The sequence below is a fragment of the Nymphalis io genome, chromosome 15 (genome assembly GCF_905147045.1).
Source record: "Nymphalis io chromosome 15, ilAglIoxx1.1, whole genome shotgun sequence".
Classification (NCBI taxonomy): domain Eukaryota; kingdom Metazoa; phylum Arthropoda; class Insecta; order Lepidoptera; family Nymphalidae; genus Nymphalis; species Nymphalis io.
This window is the reverse complement of record NC_065902.1, coordinates 612,964-631,572: the sequence shown is the minus strand read 5'-3', so window position 1 is coordinate 631,572 and position 18,609 is coordinate 612,964. Positions and strand designations below refer to the sequence as shown.

Below are 18,609 nucleotides of genomic sequence, written 5' to 3'. Positions count from 1 at the left end.
AAATGAAATGTTGTGAATGTCGACTGTCGTCAAAACAAAATGTCAAATTGACAATTTTCACTATGATGACTGATTTTTTGAAAAATCGTGTCAAATTTTAAAAAATAACACTTATTTTACTTACATTATTTGGTAAAGATTAGTTACACGACCAAAAATTTAGTTAAAATATTTTTAATGATATTTAGATATTATAGGAAACATAAATGGATATGATTTTAATGAGAAATATATGCCCAGCTGCAAAACATGCTCTGCTATGTTTTTCGCTTTCCGGATTAGTATTTATCGTTTCCTTTTTCTCAGCTGGTTATCTTGGATTTACATCTGAGTTGTGGGCACTTACATACTGGGGGCCGGCTTTATATTTCTGCCTTTTAAACTTCATTCTACGATATTCTTTAAAAGGCTTCACATACGATGTAAGTAAATCCAATTAGAACATTGCGAGACATAGATTATAATATTAAATTATTGAGTGTGGACTTTAACATGGACACAAATAAAAGACTGGATAAAGCAGAATCTTGCATGTTGTACTACTTATATTTGTTTCAAAAATGTCGATGAATGCCTCAGTAATAATGATTCTTAAATTATATTAGAATTTATTTATTTCAAGCTGAAAGTGATTAATAATATTTTTTTTAGGTTGCTGTCAGATCTGCTTTTCTGGGATCAGTTTTTGCAACAGGATTTTACTTTGCTACATTAGATAATAGCTGTCACATATTTGGACTTTATGCAATGGCATTCTCCCTTTTTCACTTTTCGGAGTTCCTTTCTGTGGCCTTGACAAACCCTCGGACTTTGACGGTAGACTCTTTTATTTTAAATCACAGTGTACAATACTGGGTGGCGGCTGTGTCCAGTTGGGTTGAGGCTGCTGTGGAATACTACTTCTTTCCAAGTGAGTATAGGATATGTTGTTTTATTAAAACCAAAATCTATCATATAATTTCTATCTTGAGAGAGTTTCTGAAAATGCTATTATTCATGACCCTTTAGCAACCATAATCATTTTATAAATTAGTTTAATAAAACAGAAATGGTATTCTAAACTTAATATATAATATTTCATTGACAATTAAATAATAAAAAGTCAGAAAAATATATTTGTATATTATTTAATTTTTAGATATCTATCTATTTTTATTTTAGCATTATATACAAGGTTTTATAAATTTTGCTTCCATTTGTATTAACAGATATGAAAACTGCATTTTGGATATCTCACATTGGCGTTATCATGTGTATTATCGGAGAAGTCATGAGGAAAAGTGCTATGTTTACTGCTAAGACTAATTTCAATCATCATGTGAGTATAATTAATGTGATTGAACGGACACATGTCTTGCTAAGCAGCTTTTGCTGATACACTTTTAACAATGTTACTTATTTTTGAACTTAAATAACTGCCAAGTCTATTTTTGAACATGTTTTATAGTTGTTGCCATTACTTCATTTTCTAACAACTGATTCCATTTTTTGTAACTCTGATTGTTCGAAATGTTTTTATGTCCTCTAAGCCTGACATTTTCATTCAGAACATTTCCACAAAATTTAAATGTGTGTAGGTAGTGCTTTTTTGTTGAGGTCACATCCTGGATGTCTGTTTTTCAGAGTATTAAATCTAAGTAAAACTACTATAAAAAGACTGTTTAACATATTGAATGATTTCAGGTTCAAACAGTGAAGAAGGATGACCACCAGCTAGTGACCCATGGGGTGTACTCCCTCTGTCGACATCCAAGTTATGTGGGTTGGTTCTACTGGTCAATTGGTACACAGGTAATGGATTAGTTACAATAATAAATTTAATCTCTCAAATTATATAGGCCTATTTCCAGCGTTCGATTGTTTCATATCATGATATATGTATCATCCTTCACCCAAGGCTTGAAAAATCTCCTGGTTACTAGATAATGATAGTGTACATATTATTGTTTAAATAAATAAATAATACTTTACTATCTACAATCTACATATTTCACTTGGAGCTTTGTGAAATCCTGTCCGGATAGGTACCAACCAGTCATTAGACTACTGCTAAACAGCTATATTTAGTATTGTTGTGCTCCGGTTTTAAAGGTGAATGAGCCTGTATAACTACAGGTACATAAAAGGACATAAAATCTTAGTTTAGGTTGGTGGCGTATTGGCGATATTTTTTTATGTAAGAGGGGCAAACAAGCAGGAGGCTCACCTGATGGAAAGTGACTATCAACGCTCATGGACATAGGAAATGGCGTTGCTGGCCTTTATTGAATGAGTACGCTCTTTTCTTGAAGATTTTTATGTCATATCGCTTTTAAAGTTGCTGGCGAAAGCTGGTTCCACAGAGTGGTTGTGCGAGGGAGGAATTGTCCTAAAAATCGCGCCATTGTGGATATCTAGACATCGAGATGACGATGTACGGAATGGTTAATATTTCTTACATCGCTAATGTCTATGGGCAGTGGTGACCATCAAATGGTCCATTTGCCAGTCCGCCTACCTATTTCACAAAAAAAGCTTATTTCATAAATAATAATTATTTATAGTATTAATTATCTCCATTAGACGGTATTTTTTACAATTTTTTTTTTTATAATTTATTATAATAGACTATAAGTCATGTATGGCATGAGGTACAAATAAAAGTTATCTTTATAAATTTCAGATAATTCTACTCAATCCCATCTGTGTTGTTATATATACACTGGTTTCCTGGACATTCTTTAATGAGAGAGTATTCGCAGAAGAGATGTTCCTCATATCATTTTTCGGAAGCCAGTACTTGGAGTACCAGAAGAAAGTGGGCACTGGTCTTCCATTTATTAAAGGTTATATACCTGATGTTGATAGTAGCTGGTGAGGGAGGCCCAGGATTAGGAAAAAAGAAAAGAGATAAATGAAGTTACTCCAACAGAAACTATACAATTTGTATTGTACCAATTGTTGTTATTTATGTAATATTATTGTATCAATAACAATCTAACATTGATGAAATGTGGCTTAATACATATTAACTAAGACTATACTAGTCTTCTTCTAATCTTGTTGTCAAAATTCTATCATTTTGTCACAACAGATGATTGCTGTTGTTCACATTACACAGTACTTTTCGAATTACAATATGTTGCATTATTTTTTATGTATGAAATGACGAAATAAACTTAAAAACATATTTTACACAATTATGATGGACAGAAGACATTTTTCTAATTCAAGTAGCCTTTTACAAATATTACAAGTTATATATTTCGATAATTATATTATATGATAAAATTCTACTACGGAGAGTACAAGAAAATCGGTAGTTACTTTGAAGAAATTTTATTACTGTTAATTGAAATTAATAGTCTACGGATAAATCTAAGTTGATTTATCCGTATATATACAAAGCTTAGGCTATTTTTTTTAAACATGGCATTTATCAAGATTAAAAGAATTACATTTTACTAGGTTTTGTAATTTTTTTTGGAAATAATAGTCGAGGATTAACAATTATCCCGAAAATGCTGCATCTTACAAGAAGAAACTTTTTATGACGTTCCACATTTAGATATAAATGCATTTGTTTCTACAATTTTTCGTATTTAAATAATGCTAGTCACCAGATTTATGCATTCATTAGTACTACTAGAATTACGTTTAATGATAGGTAAGTCGAATAAAATTATAAGCACAATCAGCTGTTCAAAGAATTTTCATTAAATTAATGTACAAGGTATTTCTATTTTTCTAGTAAATTTTAAACGTTAATTAACCTTACATTAAGAGAGCAGATTTGTAATGAACTAAACTTAGTTATGCCAAAATTCAACGTACCAAAATAAAAAAAAGTCTTATAATCTGGGTTTGTTTTTACATACACATTATGTATGTAAAAAAACTAAATCAAACCCTTATGATAGTACAGTACGATATCTTTTAATAAATATATATTATTAAATATTTCGGAAAATTCGTTAGCTATAAGATTTTTTAAATGATACAAATGCATGTAGAATATGTACATAAGATATCATCACTCAAGTATGTATGCGTTTTTAGCTTTTTTCAAAAAAAATTTTATCTAGGTTTACCTATTGAAATGTATATATATAAAAAATGAACATAATAAATTATTTAATATTTACTTCGTTTTTTTATTTCTTTCCACATATAGGCCTATAGACACAGACAAATGGCCCATGGCATGAAAATGATAATAAGTTGTTTTTTTTAATATAGTTATCCTGACTCATGTAATATGTAGTACACTATATATTGCGAATTAATAGTTATTTCAACACATTAAAGTTGTTTGTCTAAAGAAATGACTTGATTTTTTTACGTAAGGTTTTTAACAACAAATTAAGGCAATTGATGTATATAAGAGCTAAAACAGCTTGCATCAATTTGATTTCATTGGCTCGATTGGTTCGATTAATACGTAATTTCGTTTGCATTAACAATCGCGCTAACAGTTGCTGATAATATTTCGTATAAATCATGTCGAACATTACAGTTTTTGTGTTTCTTTTAGAAAGTATTCCGGGTAAGTGTAGTTTAATATGCAAAGTTTATGCTACAATAAAATAAGCGATACGGCGTTAATTCAACCTTATAAATGTATTTTTAGGTTTCGAAAACATGTTGAAATCAACTTTAGAAAATGCTACCGAAAAATATAGTGAAAATATTAATTTTACCAATTGCGACCCTCATGTTGTTGATTTAATCTGGAAAAATACAAATATCAATCGATTTGTAACACAAGCCAATCATTCTCCGAAGTTAAGTCATTCAAAACTTTTAGATGATGGTTTCTTTTTTAATTTATATTCTGAAAAAGTACAAAATTTAGTAGAAACACAAAACGAAGTAATTGATAACGATAAAGAAAATAATGAATACAATTTTATTACAAGAAAATATAAAAGTTCTAAAATAAGTGAAGATACAGCTGCACCATTTTTGGTAGCCATATTTGAAACTATTCAAAATATTACCGCGCAAACTTGTGGAGGTACTTTATTATCGTCCCATTGGGTTCTTACAGCTGTTTCTTGTTTGGATTTATTGCCTTCATTCTACAACAACATGTAAGTATAAGTATCTAAGTTTAATTTGGTAAAGGTATTGATAAAAATGTAAATTTGTTTGTATTTTTTGTAGAACAAAACAAAATATTCCACGTAAAAGTCATTATACTGTTATTGCAAATGGTAAGAATCCTCTCGTTGATGGCACAATACACAATGTTACAGAAATTATTTCACATCCTAAATATAATTTAATCATTAAGAAAACATACTCTTCGAGTTTAGAACCACTTTCTTTTTGGGAGTCGGTTAAAAAACACCAAAACACTGCGTTACAAATCGCATTAATGAAAATCGAACAAGGGGCAAAATTTAATCCTATGCCGATTTTCAAGGGTAAACTGCAGCGAAATATCAGTGTGATAGTTTATGGTTGGACTTTAGAAAAGGTAGTGTACATATGTAATTAATTTAAATGACTTCTTATTTTATTAGAGAACATATTTTTTGACATTTTAATTAAAATAAATAGTATTATTAATTCTACTCCATACTAGATGGCAGTGTAGTAAACGTAATAATCCTCCACAAGATGGCGGCTAAATATAACATTATTTTTTAGAACTCTACCGGCCAATATATGAGCGTTGCCTCTATCTCAGCAAAGGTAATAGATACTAATGAGTGTGAACTTAATTATATAATTGAAGATAGGAGTTCATTTATCTGTTTGTCTCCTTATAATAAAAATGACATGAAAATCAGTAAGGTGATTTAATTTCTACTTTTTTTAATTTAATAAATACAATAAAACCAGAACTAAACGAAACACATTTTCAAAAAAAAAAACATTTTAGATGAGTTCCGGGGATCCAGTTCTTGCCTATGTTAAAGGAGTCCTCAAAATTATTGCCGTAGCACAAATTGACGTAAACTCGCGAATAATAGCGTATACGCTTTCAAATTATGACCGGATTTATAATTTATAAAATAAATAATTGTACAAATTTTTTGTAATTAAATATTTTCAATGAAATTTCTATTTTATTAAAAAAAAATATACGTTGAATTTTTTTTTATACCTTTAAAAATTAAGAGTTGTTTATAATCCTACGATAATTCAATCATACAAATCCGATAATTACATGTACATAATAAATCATATATGTTCTGCGAGATTGACATGTCTAGGTGTGTTACAGCTGGTTTGTGTATGACTTCCACATACTCCCTACTTCATGTGGGAGATACGTGTAAATGCGGTTATCCAGCGAAATAAAAAAGGACTTCATGAATGTGAAATAAAGAAATCATTGTTTTATCAAAACTTAATTCACTTACTTCATTCATTTAAGCATTTTGGGACCGACATTGTTGGCACCGGTAGATCATTATAAGCAAGAAAATTTGTACAAAAAAACAGCTGTACGAATTTGACATAATATATATATACCATGGTTATATTTTATTTTTCGCTCATAATGGCTCAAATAAGCCACAATTACATGCTCAACTCTGTCTACCCAAAGAACCCCTCCGACTTAAGAATTTGAAAGTGTAATTGTTGCACCCTAAAGCGTTTGACCCAAAAGCGAGTTACATACCATGAAGGTATAATATTTTATCTCATGAATTTTCATGTGTTTTATTTGATTTCTGCTCGGCACTGAAGCAAGTGTTTCCGGTGTTACTTTCTTAAATGTATGTATATCCAGCAATCTTCAGTGTAACAACGTGGTGCACTACTTTATAGTCTTCAAGGCTTATCAGCTAATTCTTTTTACTTAAGTGTTTGTGACGGACGAGCTTTATAACATAGAACAATTCCTATACTACGTTGACGATGATGAATGCTAGTTCCCACTTAACAAAAAACATTAAATAACTTTTCAAAGCTAATTGCTCAATGATCAATAATTACTTAATTACTTTCACGTTTGTCGTTGTGTAATGACCGATGTGTACGATAGAAATAGGCGAACTTTCTTTTTTTTGTATTTATCATTTACAAGTCATTATATAGGTATGTATAGATAATGTTCATGTCGAAAATATAAGAACCGTTTAATAAATTACCGGTACTCGGATTTTAGCAGATCTGGATTACAAATAATAATTAGTTATTCAACCGCCAAACAGCAGTGTTTGAGATATAAATGCTAGTAAAATAATTATTCATTGATGGTGTAATAAAAAAAAAAAGAACGCGTGAATCTTAACCGATGATCGTGGGTTCAAACCCTGGCAAGCACCACTATATTTTCATGTGCTTAATTTGTGTTTATAATTCATCTCGTGCTTGACGGTGAAGGAAAACATCGTGAGGATACTTGCATGTGTCTGATTTCATTGAAATTCTGCTGCATATGTATTCTACCAACCCGCCTTGGAGCAGCGTGGTGGAATACGCTCCAAATCTTCTCCTCAAAAGGTAGAGGAGGCCTTAGCCCAGCAGTGGGACATTCACGGTCTGTTACTGTTACTCGTGTAATAAGTGATTTACATTTCCTAAAATGACACTGTTGTTGTTTGGGCATAGGTCCTGGCATTGCTTGTTAAGTAAAAAAATAAAAATTGAAACAATATTTATTATACTTCGTAGGTATGTTTAGGACGTATTACGTTTTTTAAATACATATTACGAGAAGTACTGTTTCGTATCGATTTGAACCTGGTAATGATGATTCAAACGGTAATAACTGTTTCTTAAAAATACCTACAGCCATAATTTTTTTATGCATGTCTCCGTATGACATATTTTAATGTTTTGTGTCTACGTTTGTGTCTATGAATTCTGTTAAGATGATATTTGTATTCCTACTGTTTTCGGTGGTCAGTGTTGTTGAACGTCTATGCAAGTGTACGAGTGGATACTCGCATTTTACTCGTATGCAAATATAATGCTCCTGGACTAAGGCTCTAGTATGTGCGGAGGTTTCGTAAATATTTCACATGCAAAGGAAATATTATAAATAATTAATTATAATAAATAATAATTATTTATTATTATTGTTATTTATTCCGATGATTGACTTTAATTTAATAGATTTAGTAACATAACATGAATGCCTCAACCTTGCGCTCTAATACTTATTTATTTTTTGAATTTTACGCATAACCGCATGAATGATGAAATCGATCGTGTGTAAAAGAAATATAGTCTAATTCGTAGGAATTGTATAATAAGACGTTAAGTGAAATTGTCTCATGACGTCAGCAAAGAAAGTGGTCCGGTGCAGGTAAGGCACTGACGCGGGCCGCGGCCACGCCGGCTCGGCCGGCTGTCTCGCGAGGCGCGCCAGTCCGCGGCTCACCGGCGACGCGGGCGCGCGACATGGACGACGCATGATGTCCTTCCGCAGACTGCTCAGCGCGGCGCGTGCCGCTCGCGACGCGCTCACACGCGCTGCTCCCATGGCTGACGGACTCCTTAAGTCCCTTGTATCTGTCATAGTTATATGTTGCATTGCCGTGTCCTCGCCGCAGAGCGCGTCCGCCAAGCCCTTCGCCTTCAGTTTTCCCGCGAGCTGGTCTCTGGCTGGGCTAGTGGGCAGCGTTGGAGCCAGGTCGGAGGACGCGGAGAGACGAGAGCCGGCGGGCGTGAAGCCGTACACGGGTCGGAGAGTCGGGAACGACACTCTCCGTATGATATACTACCACGATCAGACGGTCGCAGTGGTGGAGCTCGGCGAGGAGAAGTTACTGTTGAACTGCGAGCTCATCGAGACATAGTGAGTGATATTATGTACTTTTTTATTTTTTAAAATTTTACTAATCGAATGTTAAATTAAAACTCCAGTGTGATAATCGAACTTTTAAACTCGCTCAATTATCGGTATTGTGTATAAGCGAATAACTCATAAAATCTATATATTGTCAGTATCTTGAAACTTGAAAATTATCGTTTAGTAAACTTTCAAGCTTAAGAAATTAAATGCGATATGCGATATTCAGAAATATTTCTTTAGGAATAGTTTCGAAGGTCCTTGCCCTCCGGTAGGTCCCGCCGAAAAACATTTCTTCAATTGAAGATCTGTTACACTTTATCAAATTCGCTACAGTGGACCTTATTTTCTTAGCCGTAAGATATAATTCATGATAAAACATATAATAATCAAAGTTTGCGCATTTGGCATTCGCGAATATATAGCGGATGTTCGAATTAAGATCGACTTGAAATGACTACATAGAAATGATTAAGGTGGACTCCAACAGCTCCTAAAGAGTGCAAAGATTGGCGGCAAAAATAAAATATAAATACAGAGTATAAAGAAAAAACAATCAATATCGCGTCATTCGTAAAAAATATATTATGTCATATTCATGAAAAAAAAACGAAAATATAATTTTTGATGTATTTTTTAAGCTTTTAAGTAATAATTCAAGTATATTTTATATGCAGGTAGCATTAAACTATTCGGTTTCAACTTTTATTTAGAGTGAAGTTCGAGCATACAAATAGAAAATGATAAATATTTAACTCAAATCTTCATCTTTTAATCACTGACTGAAATCGAGTTTTCGAAGTTTTTTTCATGTCAATTGATCACGTTCATTTTTAATAGCTCACAATTACTTCTAGATAATATCATTAACAACTTCTAATGACAATGCCCCTTGATTGGCCATGAACATGCGATTATATCATATTTAGTGAACCTTTTTTTATACTGACAATATAAACGTTACTAGTACAAGTTTACAGTTATTCATAATTGATTCCCGCCAAAATTTTTATCCGTTGCCAGGACTATTTAGAAATATATAATTAAAAAAATTGTTTAAATATATGTTAATAATTACTCAAATTTCGAAAAGTTGTATTGTTAGGTGTATTAAATAAGGTTAATTTTCGACAAATCGATAACTTTTCATACGGAGTTATAAAAAAACGAATATCGTCCGTGAAAAATAACTAAAAGATGTCTGCAATAGCGCAGTAGCTCGCGTTTGAATAATTTAAAGCACATCGCTGCCACGAACAGCTTGGATGGCTTATCGAATGCTTTGTGGTTAAAATTTTAATCATAGATACTATATTTTACTTATTTGAGTAAAACATTTTGAAACAATTAGTATGAAGAATGGATATTGACATTCTTGTGTTTTTTTTTATTATTATTAGCTAGGCACTATGTCATTCTGCATTATAAATATTATTTGTCCGATTCCATATTTGTTCACGTTTGAAGTTACTTTTTATATAATTTTTCTCAATTATTAAATAAATTTAGTATTAGTAATTTTGGTTCGGTTTGAAAGGTGAGTGAGCCAGTGTAACAACAAACACAAGGGACATAATATATTAGTTCTCACTGTTGGCGGCGCAATGGAGATGGAAGAAGTGTATAATATTTCTCACATCGCCAATATCTATTGGCAGTGGTGATCACTTACCATAAGGTGGCTCATTTGCCCGTCCGCCTACCTATATTATACATAAAAAAAAATTGAGTACAATGTTACTCTAACGAATTACTGTAACGTTTCAAAATGATGAGTTTCGGTTGCAATAATGAAATGATTGTTTAACTATTTATACTTATAAAGTTATATTGTGGTGCTTTAACACTGGCATATTTCATGATTTCTGTTATATTAGGTAGCAGCTTCTTTTCGCGATTTAACCCACGATAAACATCACTGCTTCATCCTCGTAGGTCGTAGCGTTATATTAGTTTATTACCTTTTTAAATGATCTATCTAAGCAAAAACATTTCCTCCCGGTCGTGAAGTTAAGTAAAAAAGGCACACAATAATCGTGCGCTTTATAGTATTCGTAATTATTCTAGAAGGAACGTTACCACGCTAGTCAGACACGCAGAGTTCTATTGAGGGTCCAAGGACGAATTAATTCCGCGCTCAGCGCGTACAAATAACATAAATTGAAAACTGATAGCATTCACAATCTATACCAATGGCTGAGTGTTTGTATGGAAGCGCTAATCTCAGGAACTACACATGTGATTGGAATAATAAGATAAGCTAAGATATAAACACCGATGTATGAAAAAAGGTTGTAAAGATTATAAATATTTTATGTAGAATGTTATTTTAGGAGCCCAAGCTGCGATTTTTATATTACTTAGCGGTCCTAATGTCACAGCTATCATGGTTTATTATCAGGCAATTCCGTAGGCAACATTTAAACAGCCTATGCAAAGCGTTTCGCTATTATTCTGTATAATATCAATCGGTAAAGCGACCATTATAAATTCATTTACCATACTTTTTTAGCTTAGGTACCTATACTTTTGATATTTTTTATATATTATCTTTAAAACACCACAGGTACTTATCCTGCCTGTGTAGGTACATATACATATATATACGAGAATGTATAACAATTATCACGTCGGAACGGTATAGAAGTTGATGTGTTAAGTATGTAAACCCTTGTCATGTCAAAAAAAACCTTAATGATAATCGGTTACAAGAATGTCGAAATCTGTTAATCTCAAATGGATACACAAAGATCCATGAAAATAATGTTTCATTTAATATTTCAGAAATTCCCGGGCTTTCTAAACTTTTCTCATGAGAGATAAATCAACACATTATCGTTAATGCGGCGCATGCGCAGGCTTAAACATCATATTATAAACGTAAACGTCAAATTTCTTATGATCTAGCTCCACCATCTGTTTATGCGCACGCGACGCTATTGTGCGTTCACTTTTGTTTCATTATAGTTATAATGAAAAGTCGCGTGCGCAATGATCTTGATATTGTCTTCAAATAATCCGTGTTTGTTTGTTTCCGTTTCATATATATATATAACAAACACTGTTGTTTCATGAACAATATAAATTGTCACTGTTTTAGTTGTTTAAAACTCCTTGGTTATATTATTATTATTTTTGTATAAATAAATTAATGTATTTGCCTAACGATAGATTTGAGAATACGGCTAATATTTTGTTGTCATAGGTCGATTTTTTTTATTATATATTAGGTCCTTACAAATGAAATTAGCGTTTTGTCGTACTGACCACTTTGATCTGAAATATCTCCTCTTTGGTTAAGAATTCCAAATTCTAATTTATAAATTCATTTAGCTGGTATATTTGAGTTTTGAATACAGTCATTCATTTGTTTTTTCCTCATTATTTTTTTCTTTGGCGTCGCTTATTACCGCACAATGGAAAACATGAAATATCGGTATATTTACGAGTTCTACCGTGGCACCAGTGCTGCTGAAACAGCTCGAAGGATTAATGATGTGTACGGCACCGGTGTCGCAAAAGAAAGCACGTTACGTTTTTGGTTTCAACATTTTCGTTCTGGAAATTTCGACCTTCAGAACCAACCTCGTGGACGGCCGGAGACCAAAGTGAAAAATGAAGAATTAAAGGCTGTTGTGGAAGCGGATTTTTTTTTTTTTTTATAGAAAAGGAAGGCGGACGAGCATATGGGCCACCTGATGGTAAGTGGTCACCAACGCTCTTAGACATTGGCATTGTAAGAAATGTCAACCATCGCTTACATATCCAATGCGCCACCAACCTTGGGAACTAAGATTTTATGTCCCTTGTGCCTGTAATTACACTGGCTCACTCACCCTTCAAACCGGAACACAACAATATCAAGTATTGCTGTTTTGCGGTAGAATATCTGATGAGTGGGTGGTACCTACCCAGACGAGCTTGCACAAAGCCCTACCACCAGTAAGGATCCAGGATCCATCACAAAGCACTTCAGAGATAGCTGCAGGCTTCGGGGTAAGTGATAAAACTGTATTAATCCACTTGAAGCAAATCGGGAAAGTAAAAAAACTTGAACGATGGGTACCTCATGAATTGAGTGAATCGAACTTGCAAACACACGTCGACTGCTGTGTTACTTTGCTCAACCAACACAATAAGGAATCATTACTTGTGATGAAAAGTAGATACTGTACGATAATCGGAAGCGCTCATCGCAATGGCTGAACCCTGGAGACCCAGCCAAATCCTGCCCTAAATGAAAATTGACTCAGAAAAAGTTACTTGTGAGTGTTTGGTGGACTAGCACCGGTATCGTTCACTACAGCTAAAAATCTAAGCTTTCTAAAATCTGGTCAAACGATTACGGCAGATATCTATTGTCAGCGACTGCAAGCCATGAAGGAAGAACTAGCTGCTAAGCAACCGAGATTGGTCAATCGCTCTAGGCCACTGCTGCTTCACGACAACACAAGACCACACACTGCACAACAAACAACCACTAAGTTAGATGAGCTACAATTGGAATGTCTGCGACATCCATCGTACTCCCCGGACCTTGATTCAACAGATTAGCATTTTTTCCGGAATTTGGACAACTTCTTACAAGGAAAAAAATTCAACTCCGATGCGGCAGTCCAAACCGCCTTCAAAGAGTTTATTGATTCTCGCCTCCATGGTTTTTTAGTAAAGGGATCAATGAACCACCTATGAAATGCCAAAAGTGCATAGATAACAACGGTGCCTACTTTGATTAATTAAATATATTTTACAAAAAAATATGACTATATTCCTCCCGTACAAAACGGGACAATTTCATATGTAAGGACCTAATATATAACAGCTGTAGAAATCATGTCCGCGTAAAATTTTCGCATTAAAACATTCAAGCAGCATTTCCTATCTGAATTGCAATTCATATTCTCTGGTCGAAAAGTGAAGCAGCCCTTCTGTCACCTGTTGAGTCATATGTTTCATTATGTTTATTGTGAATCTTATAGACAAGCGCCTATTTAGGATGAAAGAATTTACGGTTCGAAAAAAAAAATATTCGTTTTTTAACTCATCTCGTAGCTGGCGGTTAAGACTGCATGTGACGGATGAAATTCTGACATATGTGTAACCACCGACCAGTAGGTATTGGATATTGGAAAGTGGTGAAATAAACACCGAGGTTTCTCCTTTAAAGGAAAGGGAGGTCTTAGCCCAGCTGTGGGATCATTTACAGGATGTACTGTTTTTTATCTCCACTGATGACAGAAAGAATGGTTCAGTTTTGCGACAAGAGAATCTTTAAGATATATTAGATTATATACGATATACAATTATTAAACCGTAATCCGTGTGTTCGCGCTTTAAGTTCATCCAATTCTTTATACTCAGTGTTTGTTCTATTCAACAAGACAATTGTTAAATTACCCATCGCACCTTTAAATTTTAAAATTAGTGTTTGTCGTCTGCGGTAGTGTATTGTATTTTTAAGCAACTGAATGTAAGTAAGGTACGAGGATTAAACGTGTAACACTTATATAATGTTACTCACTGTTTATTGCATGTATATCTTATTAAATATAAAATAAAGAAATAAGAGCACTATGACGCGATAGAGATCAGGTGCAGGACTGTTAGTGCTTTACGAGGCACAGGAGTGTAAAACTCACCCTACTATCCAGGCCTCCACAAGCATCCCGAAATCCCATAAAAATATTTTATATCAAAATATATGTACATTATACAAAGTCTTTTAAGAGCAATTTTGAATGGCCTTTTTCAAAGATTATATTAAAAGTAAAGTAACTTATCGGAATGATTAAGTTTCTACCGAGAAGAACCGGATAGAAACTAAGTAGATTGTCTTTTGGCTTTTGACCACCATAGGATTACTAAGTTATGTCACATACGATTAAAAAGATACATTTCCTGTATGAAAATCAATAAAAACCGCGCGAATTAAAATAACGGAAGATCAATTGCACATTGGAGTTCATTGAGTAGTGTCGGGATCCGGAGTTATTAACGCACAATGCCCACAATGGCCACTCGTATGACCGTTGCCAAGTCAATTGTTAGTCTGTCACCTCAGTCGATCGCCACTCGCTCGCCACTCGCTCGCAAACATCGTATATCAACTTACATTCATGATAAAGAAAGTTTTGTACCTTTGTTCATTTAATACAACTCTTTTTTATCTTATAGGGTTACTAGCTTTAAAAAATGTGAATGAATAAGGAACTAAAACGCGAAATGACTGTATATAGAATCACAATGCTGAAAAATACTAAGGATTAGTTTTAGATAAATATTTGACTTGGCGTTCTCATATAGATCCAATAAAACTAAAAATTGCTTTACTGAACAGTGCCCTTAAAAGATCAGCACGGTGTATTCCACCTAAAGTACGATCTATTATCTAAAATACTATGGTCAAACCGATTATAGAATACTTTATTGCAATCTGGGGTTGTGCCGCTGAAATCCACATCAAAAATCTCCAATTATCTCAAAATAAACTGCTAAAAGTCCTATATAATATGAACTATCGGACTCTTACAAAAATATTTATAGCACAACAAAAATTTTATTTATAAAACAAATTTATAAACATGCTTGTTAATTCGTAAAATAGTTACAAACACCACACATTCACAAATTACCTTTCAACCTAAAACCTATTCTCATCTTACTCGAAAATGACACAAAATCGAATTACCCAAATTTCGAACTAAGTATCGCACAAAAACAATATTATTTGAAGAAGCACAGCTTTACTCTATCATTACCAAAAGACGTTATTAATGCAAGTTCTAATATATCCAAAAAAAGATTAAAAAGTTATCTGACGAGCCGGCTTGCCTTTCACGCCGAAGGTTGTGGGTTCGATTCCCACCCAGGACAGATATTTGTGTGCATGAACATGTCTGTTTGTCCTGAGTCTGGGTGTAATTATCTATATAAGTATGTATTTACAAAAGAAAAATAGTACATATAGTATATCAGTTGTCTGGTTTCCATAGTACAAGCTCTCTACAAGCTTAATTTGGTCAGATGGCCGTGTGTGAAAAATGACCCTTAATAAGTTATGGTAAATGTAGACTTCAGTTATGGTATAGTACTTTATATTTAATGTTATTCCCTAAGTTTAAGTAGACTTTCGGTTAAGATTCTCGTGTTCTAACCACTGAGCTTAACATATAAACATATAATATCTCGACTACCATCTTGTACATATATTTTTTTAATTTTAGTTGTTGCAAAATTTGTTGTATTACATTGTTATCATCTATGATTATTATGGTACCTACCACTATTTTAAGGTTGATTTTATTGGCTGAGTAAGTATAGTATAGTAATATTTAGAATAATTCTAGCAGCGAAACCTCAATTTATTTCGCTTGTAATATCAAGAGAATCCACCGGAGATTTCATATCCGGTTCCAACCTGGAAGTTCTAAGCCAACACGGAGATATGCAAAGCGAACTTGGAGACCGAATCCAAATCTAGAAACTTCAGCAAGATAAAATTTAAAATAAACGCCATTACACATTAAAAAACGACACTCATTTAAGTTATATTGCAATTATATATGTTCTTGAAAGCGCAATGAAGTTATATAAATAAAACGAAGGCAGACGCAAAACGAATGTCAATTTTCATATGAAAATAAAATTAAAAACAACGAGTTCTGATTGAATGTACACAACATCGATTTAAATGTATGTATATGTCTATATAAAATGTCTTATTGTAATTTTATTACACGCTTTTTGAAAACCGGTTAGATTTGTTTACTTAAAATCTTAGAACGGACAGACAGTTACATATACAGACAAATTGAGACTATCGTACTTTTTTGAAGTAGGTTAATGAAGTTTTTATTTACTAAGTACGTATATTATTTGGACTTGTGACTTTCTCGTTGGTCTAGTGGCTTGATGAAAGGCCGCAGACCCGGAGGTCCTGGGTTCAATAAAAAGTTATTAGGTTTTTCTGTCAGAAAATACTTAATAGCAGCCCGGAGTCTGGAAGTTGCAAGTGTTTTCACTTCCGTGCCTCGGAAAGCACGTAAAGCCGTTGGTCCTGCGCCTGAACTCACCTGTGTTTGCGCACACACATGTGCACTATAATATCTCCTGCGTAGTTGGCTAATCTCTCTTGAGATTGGCCGCCGTGGCCGAAATCGGTCTGGAGGACATCATATAATTTGGAATTATAAAATCTACTACTACTATATCTTTTTAGCAGTAAAAATCACTGTCTTCAACAATGCGCCTGTGTTGAAAATATTTGCAGTATTTTACGCTCCGCATTACAATGTTACCTACTCGTAACATTGTAATGCGGAGCGGAAAGTTTTTCAGTCTCGTATGATGATGATAAATCACTAAGCGCTATAACTACGAGTTTAAGCGGTATGCCGAAGACGACTGCCAACGTCAACGTCAACGTTTAATTTATTATTGACTGTACTTGAATACTAAACACGCTCTACAGAATGCTCTTTCTATGCGAATACAACTTGTTTTTGCGGACTGTAATAAGTAAATCTGTATTTAAATAGAAATAATCTAGATCATTTAATTTAAACATATAATAATAACCCACTCAAAAATAAACTTAAAAATAAAGTACTAAGTTTCAAAAAACATAGTTTTCCACACTAAGTATGGTTTATTAAAGTTATCGAATATGAAGAAGAAGTGACATCTGCTTGATTTGTTTATTACGAATACGTGTGTACGGAAACACAAGTGCACTCTCTATTGGGGCCACACACTCCTCTCACTCATAAAGAGGAAAAAATAGCCACAGGTACGGGGTGTCAAAACTCAGTACTTTTTTAGTCTTGACGCAACCTAAGGCTAAAGAGCCTTATAGGTTACCAACTAGTCTAAACGAGCCAGTATCTAAATATAAAATATAATTAAGTAATTATTTTTTATTTATATATAAATTGACTCCGATTTTATCATTAAACATAGAGTCCATAATTATCTATATAAGTATGTATTTACAAAAGAAAAGTAGTATATGTAGTATATCAGTTGTCTGGTTTTCATAGTACGAGCTCTGCTTAGTTTGGGATCCGATGGCCGTGTGTGAATAATGATCCAAAATATCATTACTATTGTTATCGTTTGTTATAAAAAACGTGAGGTGACGTGGGACACCCGTTTGGAAAATTTCTTTTCGCTCTCTGTTATGTATTAATAAAACTTGAACAATTATTCCATTACTGACGAAATAACTTGTAGAATATCATCATGTACATGAGTAGTATTATTCAAGTAATTATCCCAGTCATAGCAAACAGGACAAATAGGACTGAAGTAATTGTATAGACACATAGCTACGAAGGCTTGGCTCTCATTCGTCAAGTATCCGGAGTGTAACTTGCGTTAATAAAAATATAAGATAAATATTCTCTTAGCATTTTGATTGAAATAGGAACTATACTATAATATTAACTTTATCGAACGAATCTATGTAATCTATACCCATACAGATAAATAAAATAGGACTGTCTGTCTATGATTTCAAAATAACTGAATCTTTTAAATTTAATATGGCTATTTGCGAAAGGTTAGCAAATTGCGCACGACATATTATAGTGCTCAATTTTATAATCCGATGGGCGGCGATCCGACAAAACTATTACTCTTGTTGTTACCTATATAATTTAAGCCTTATATAATATTTTATACATACAATTCAAAAAGGAATTATGTATTTATTACATCAAAATGGCAGAAATTGAAGGATTTTCGTCAAAAAGTAATCGCAATACTCCGCAGGTTGTATGTCTTCCCTGACACGGCAATTGACAATATAGGGTTGTACATAATCTTGAAAGAAAAAAGTAAATTTGAACTGCAAAGAAAATAACTTGTTTTTT

The 18,609-nt window shown here is 33.2% G+C and overlaps 2 protein-coding genes across 3 annotated transcripts in view; both read left to right on the top strand.

The window, feature by feature from the left end:
- The first annotated feature begins 90 nt into the window (after positions 1 to 90).
- Positions 91 to 4,025, top strand: LOC126774060 (protein-S-isoprenylcysteine O-methyltransferase). 2 transcript variants are annotated; one of them, XM_050495400.1, is made up of 5 exons: positions 91 to 422; positions 652 to 910; positions 1,209 to 1,318; positions 1,684 to 1,791; positions 2,663 to 4,025. In XM_050495400.1, exons 1-5 carry the CDS (start codon positions 207 to 209, stop codon positions 2,855 to 2,857), a joined length of 888 nt encoding a protein of 295 aa, XP_050351357.1. In that variant the 5' UTR covers positions 91 to 206; the 3' UTR covers positions 2,858 to 4,025. The 2 variants fall into 2 exon arrangements, with proteins under 2 accessions (XP_050351357.1, XP_050351358.1); XM_050495401.1 differs by lacking the exon at positions 91 to 422 and adding an exon at positions 509 to 578.
- A 4,301-nt stretch (positions 4,026 to 8,326) lies between these two features.
- Positions 8,327 to 18,609, top strand: part of LOC126774058 (uncharacterized) — a 32,286-nt gene continuing 22,003 nt past the window's right edge. The window contains exon 1 of the mRNA XM_050495396.1: positions 8,327 to 8,743. Coding sequence (XP_050351353.1) covers positions 8,358 to 8,743 — 386 coding nt within the window. The 5' untranslated portion in view covers positions 8,327 to 8,357. The remainder of the gene's footprint in view (positions 8,744 to 18,609) is intronic.

Excerpts from the sequence above, each read along its gene's own strand:
- LOC126774060 (XM_050495400.1), top strand. The coding sequence starts at position 207 with ATGGATATGATTTTAATGAGAAATATATGCCCAGCTGCAAAACATGCT. Across the intron at positions 911-1,208 it reads GGAATACTACTTCTTTCCAA|ATATGAAAACTGCATTTTGG; the intron begins GTGAGTATAGGA and ends TTGTATTAACAG. Across the intron at positions 1,792-2,662 it reads ACTGGTCAATTGGTACACAG|ATAATTCTACTCAATCCCAT; the intron begins GTAATGGATTAG and ends TATAAATTTCAG.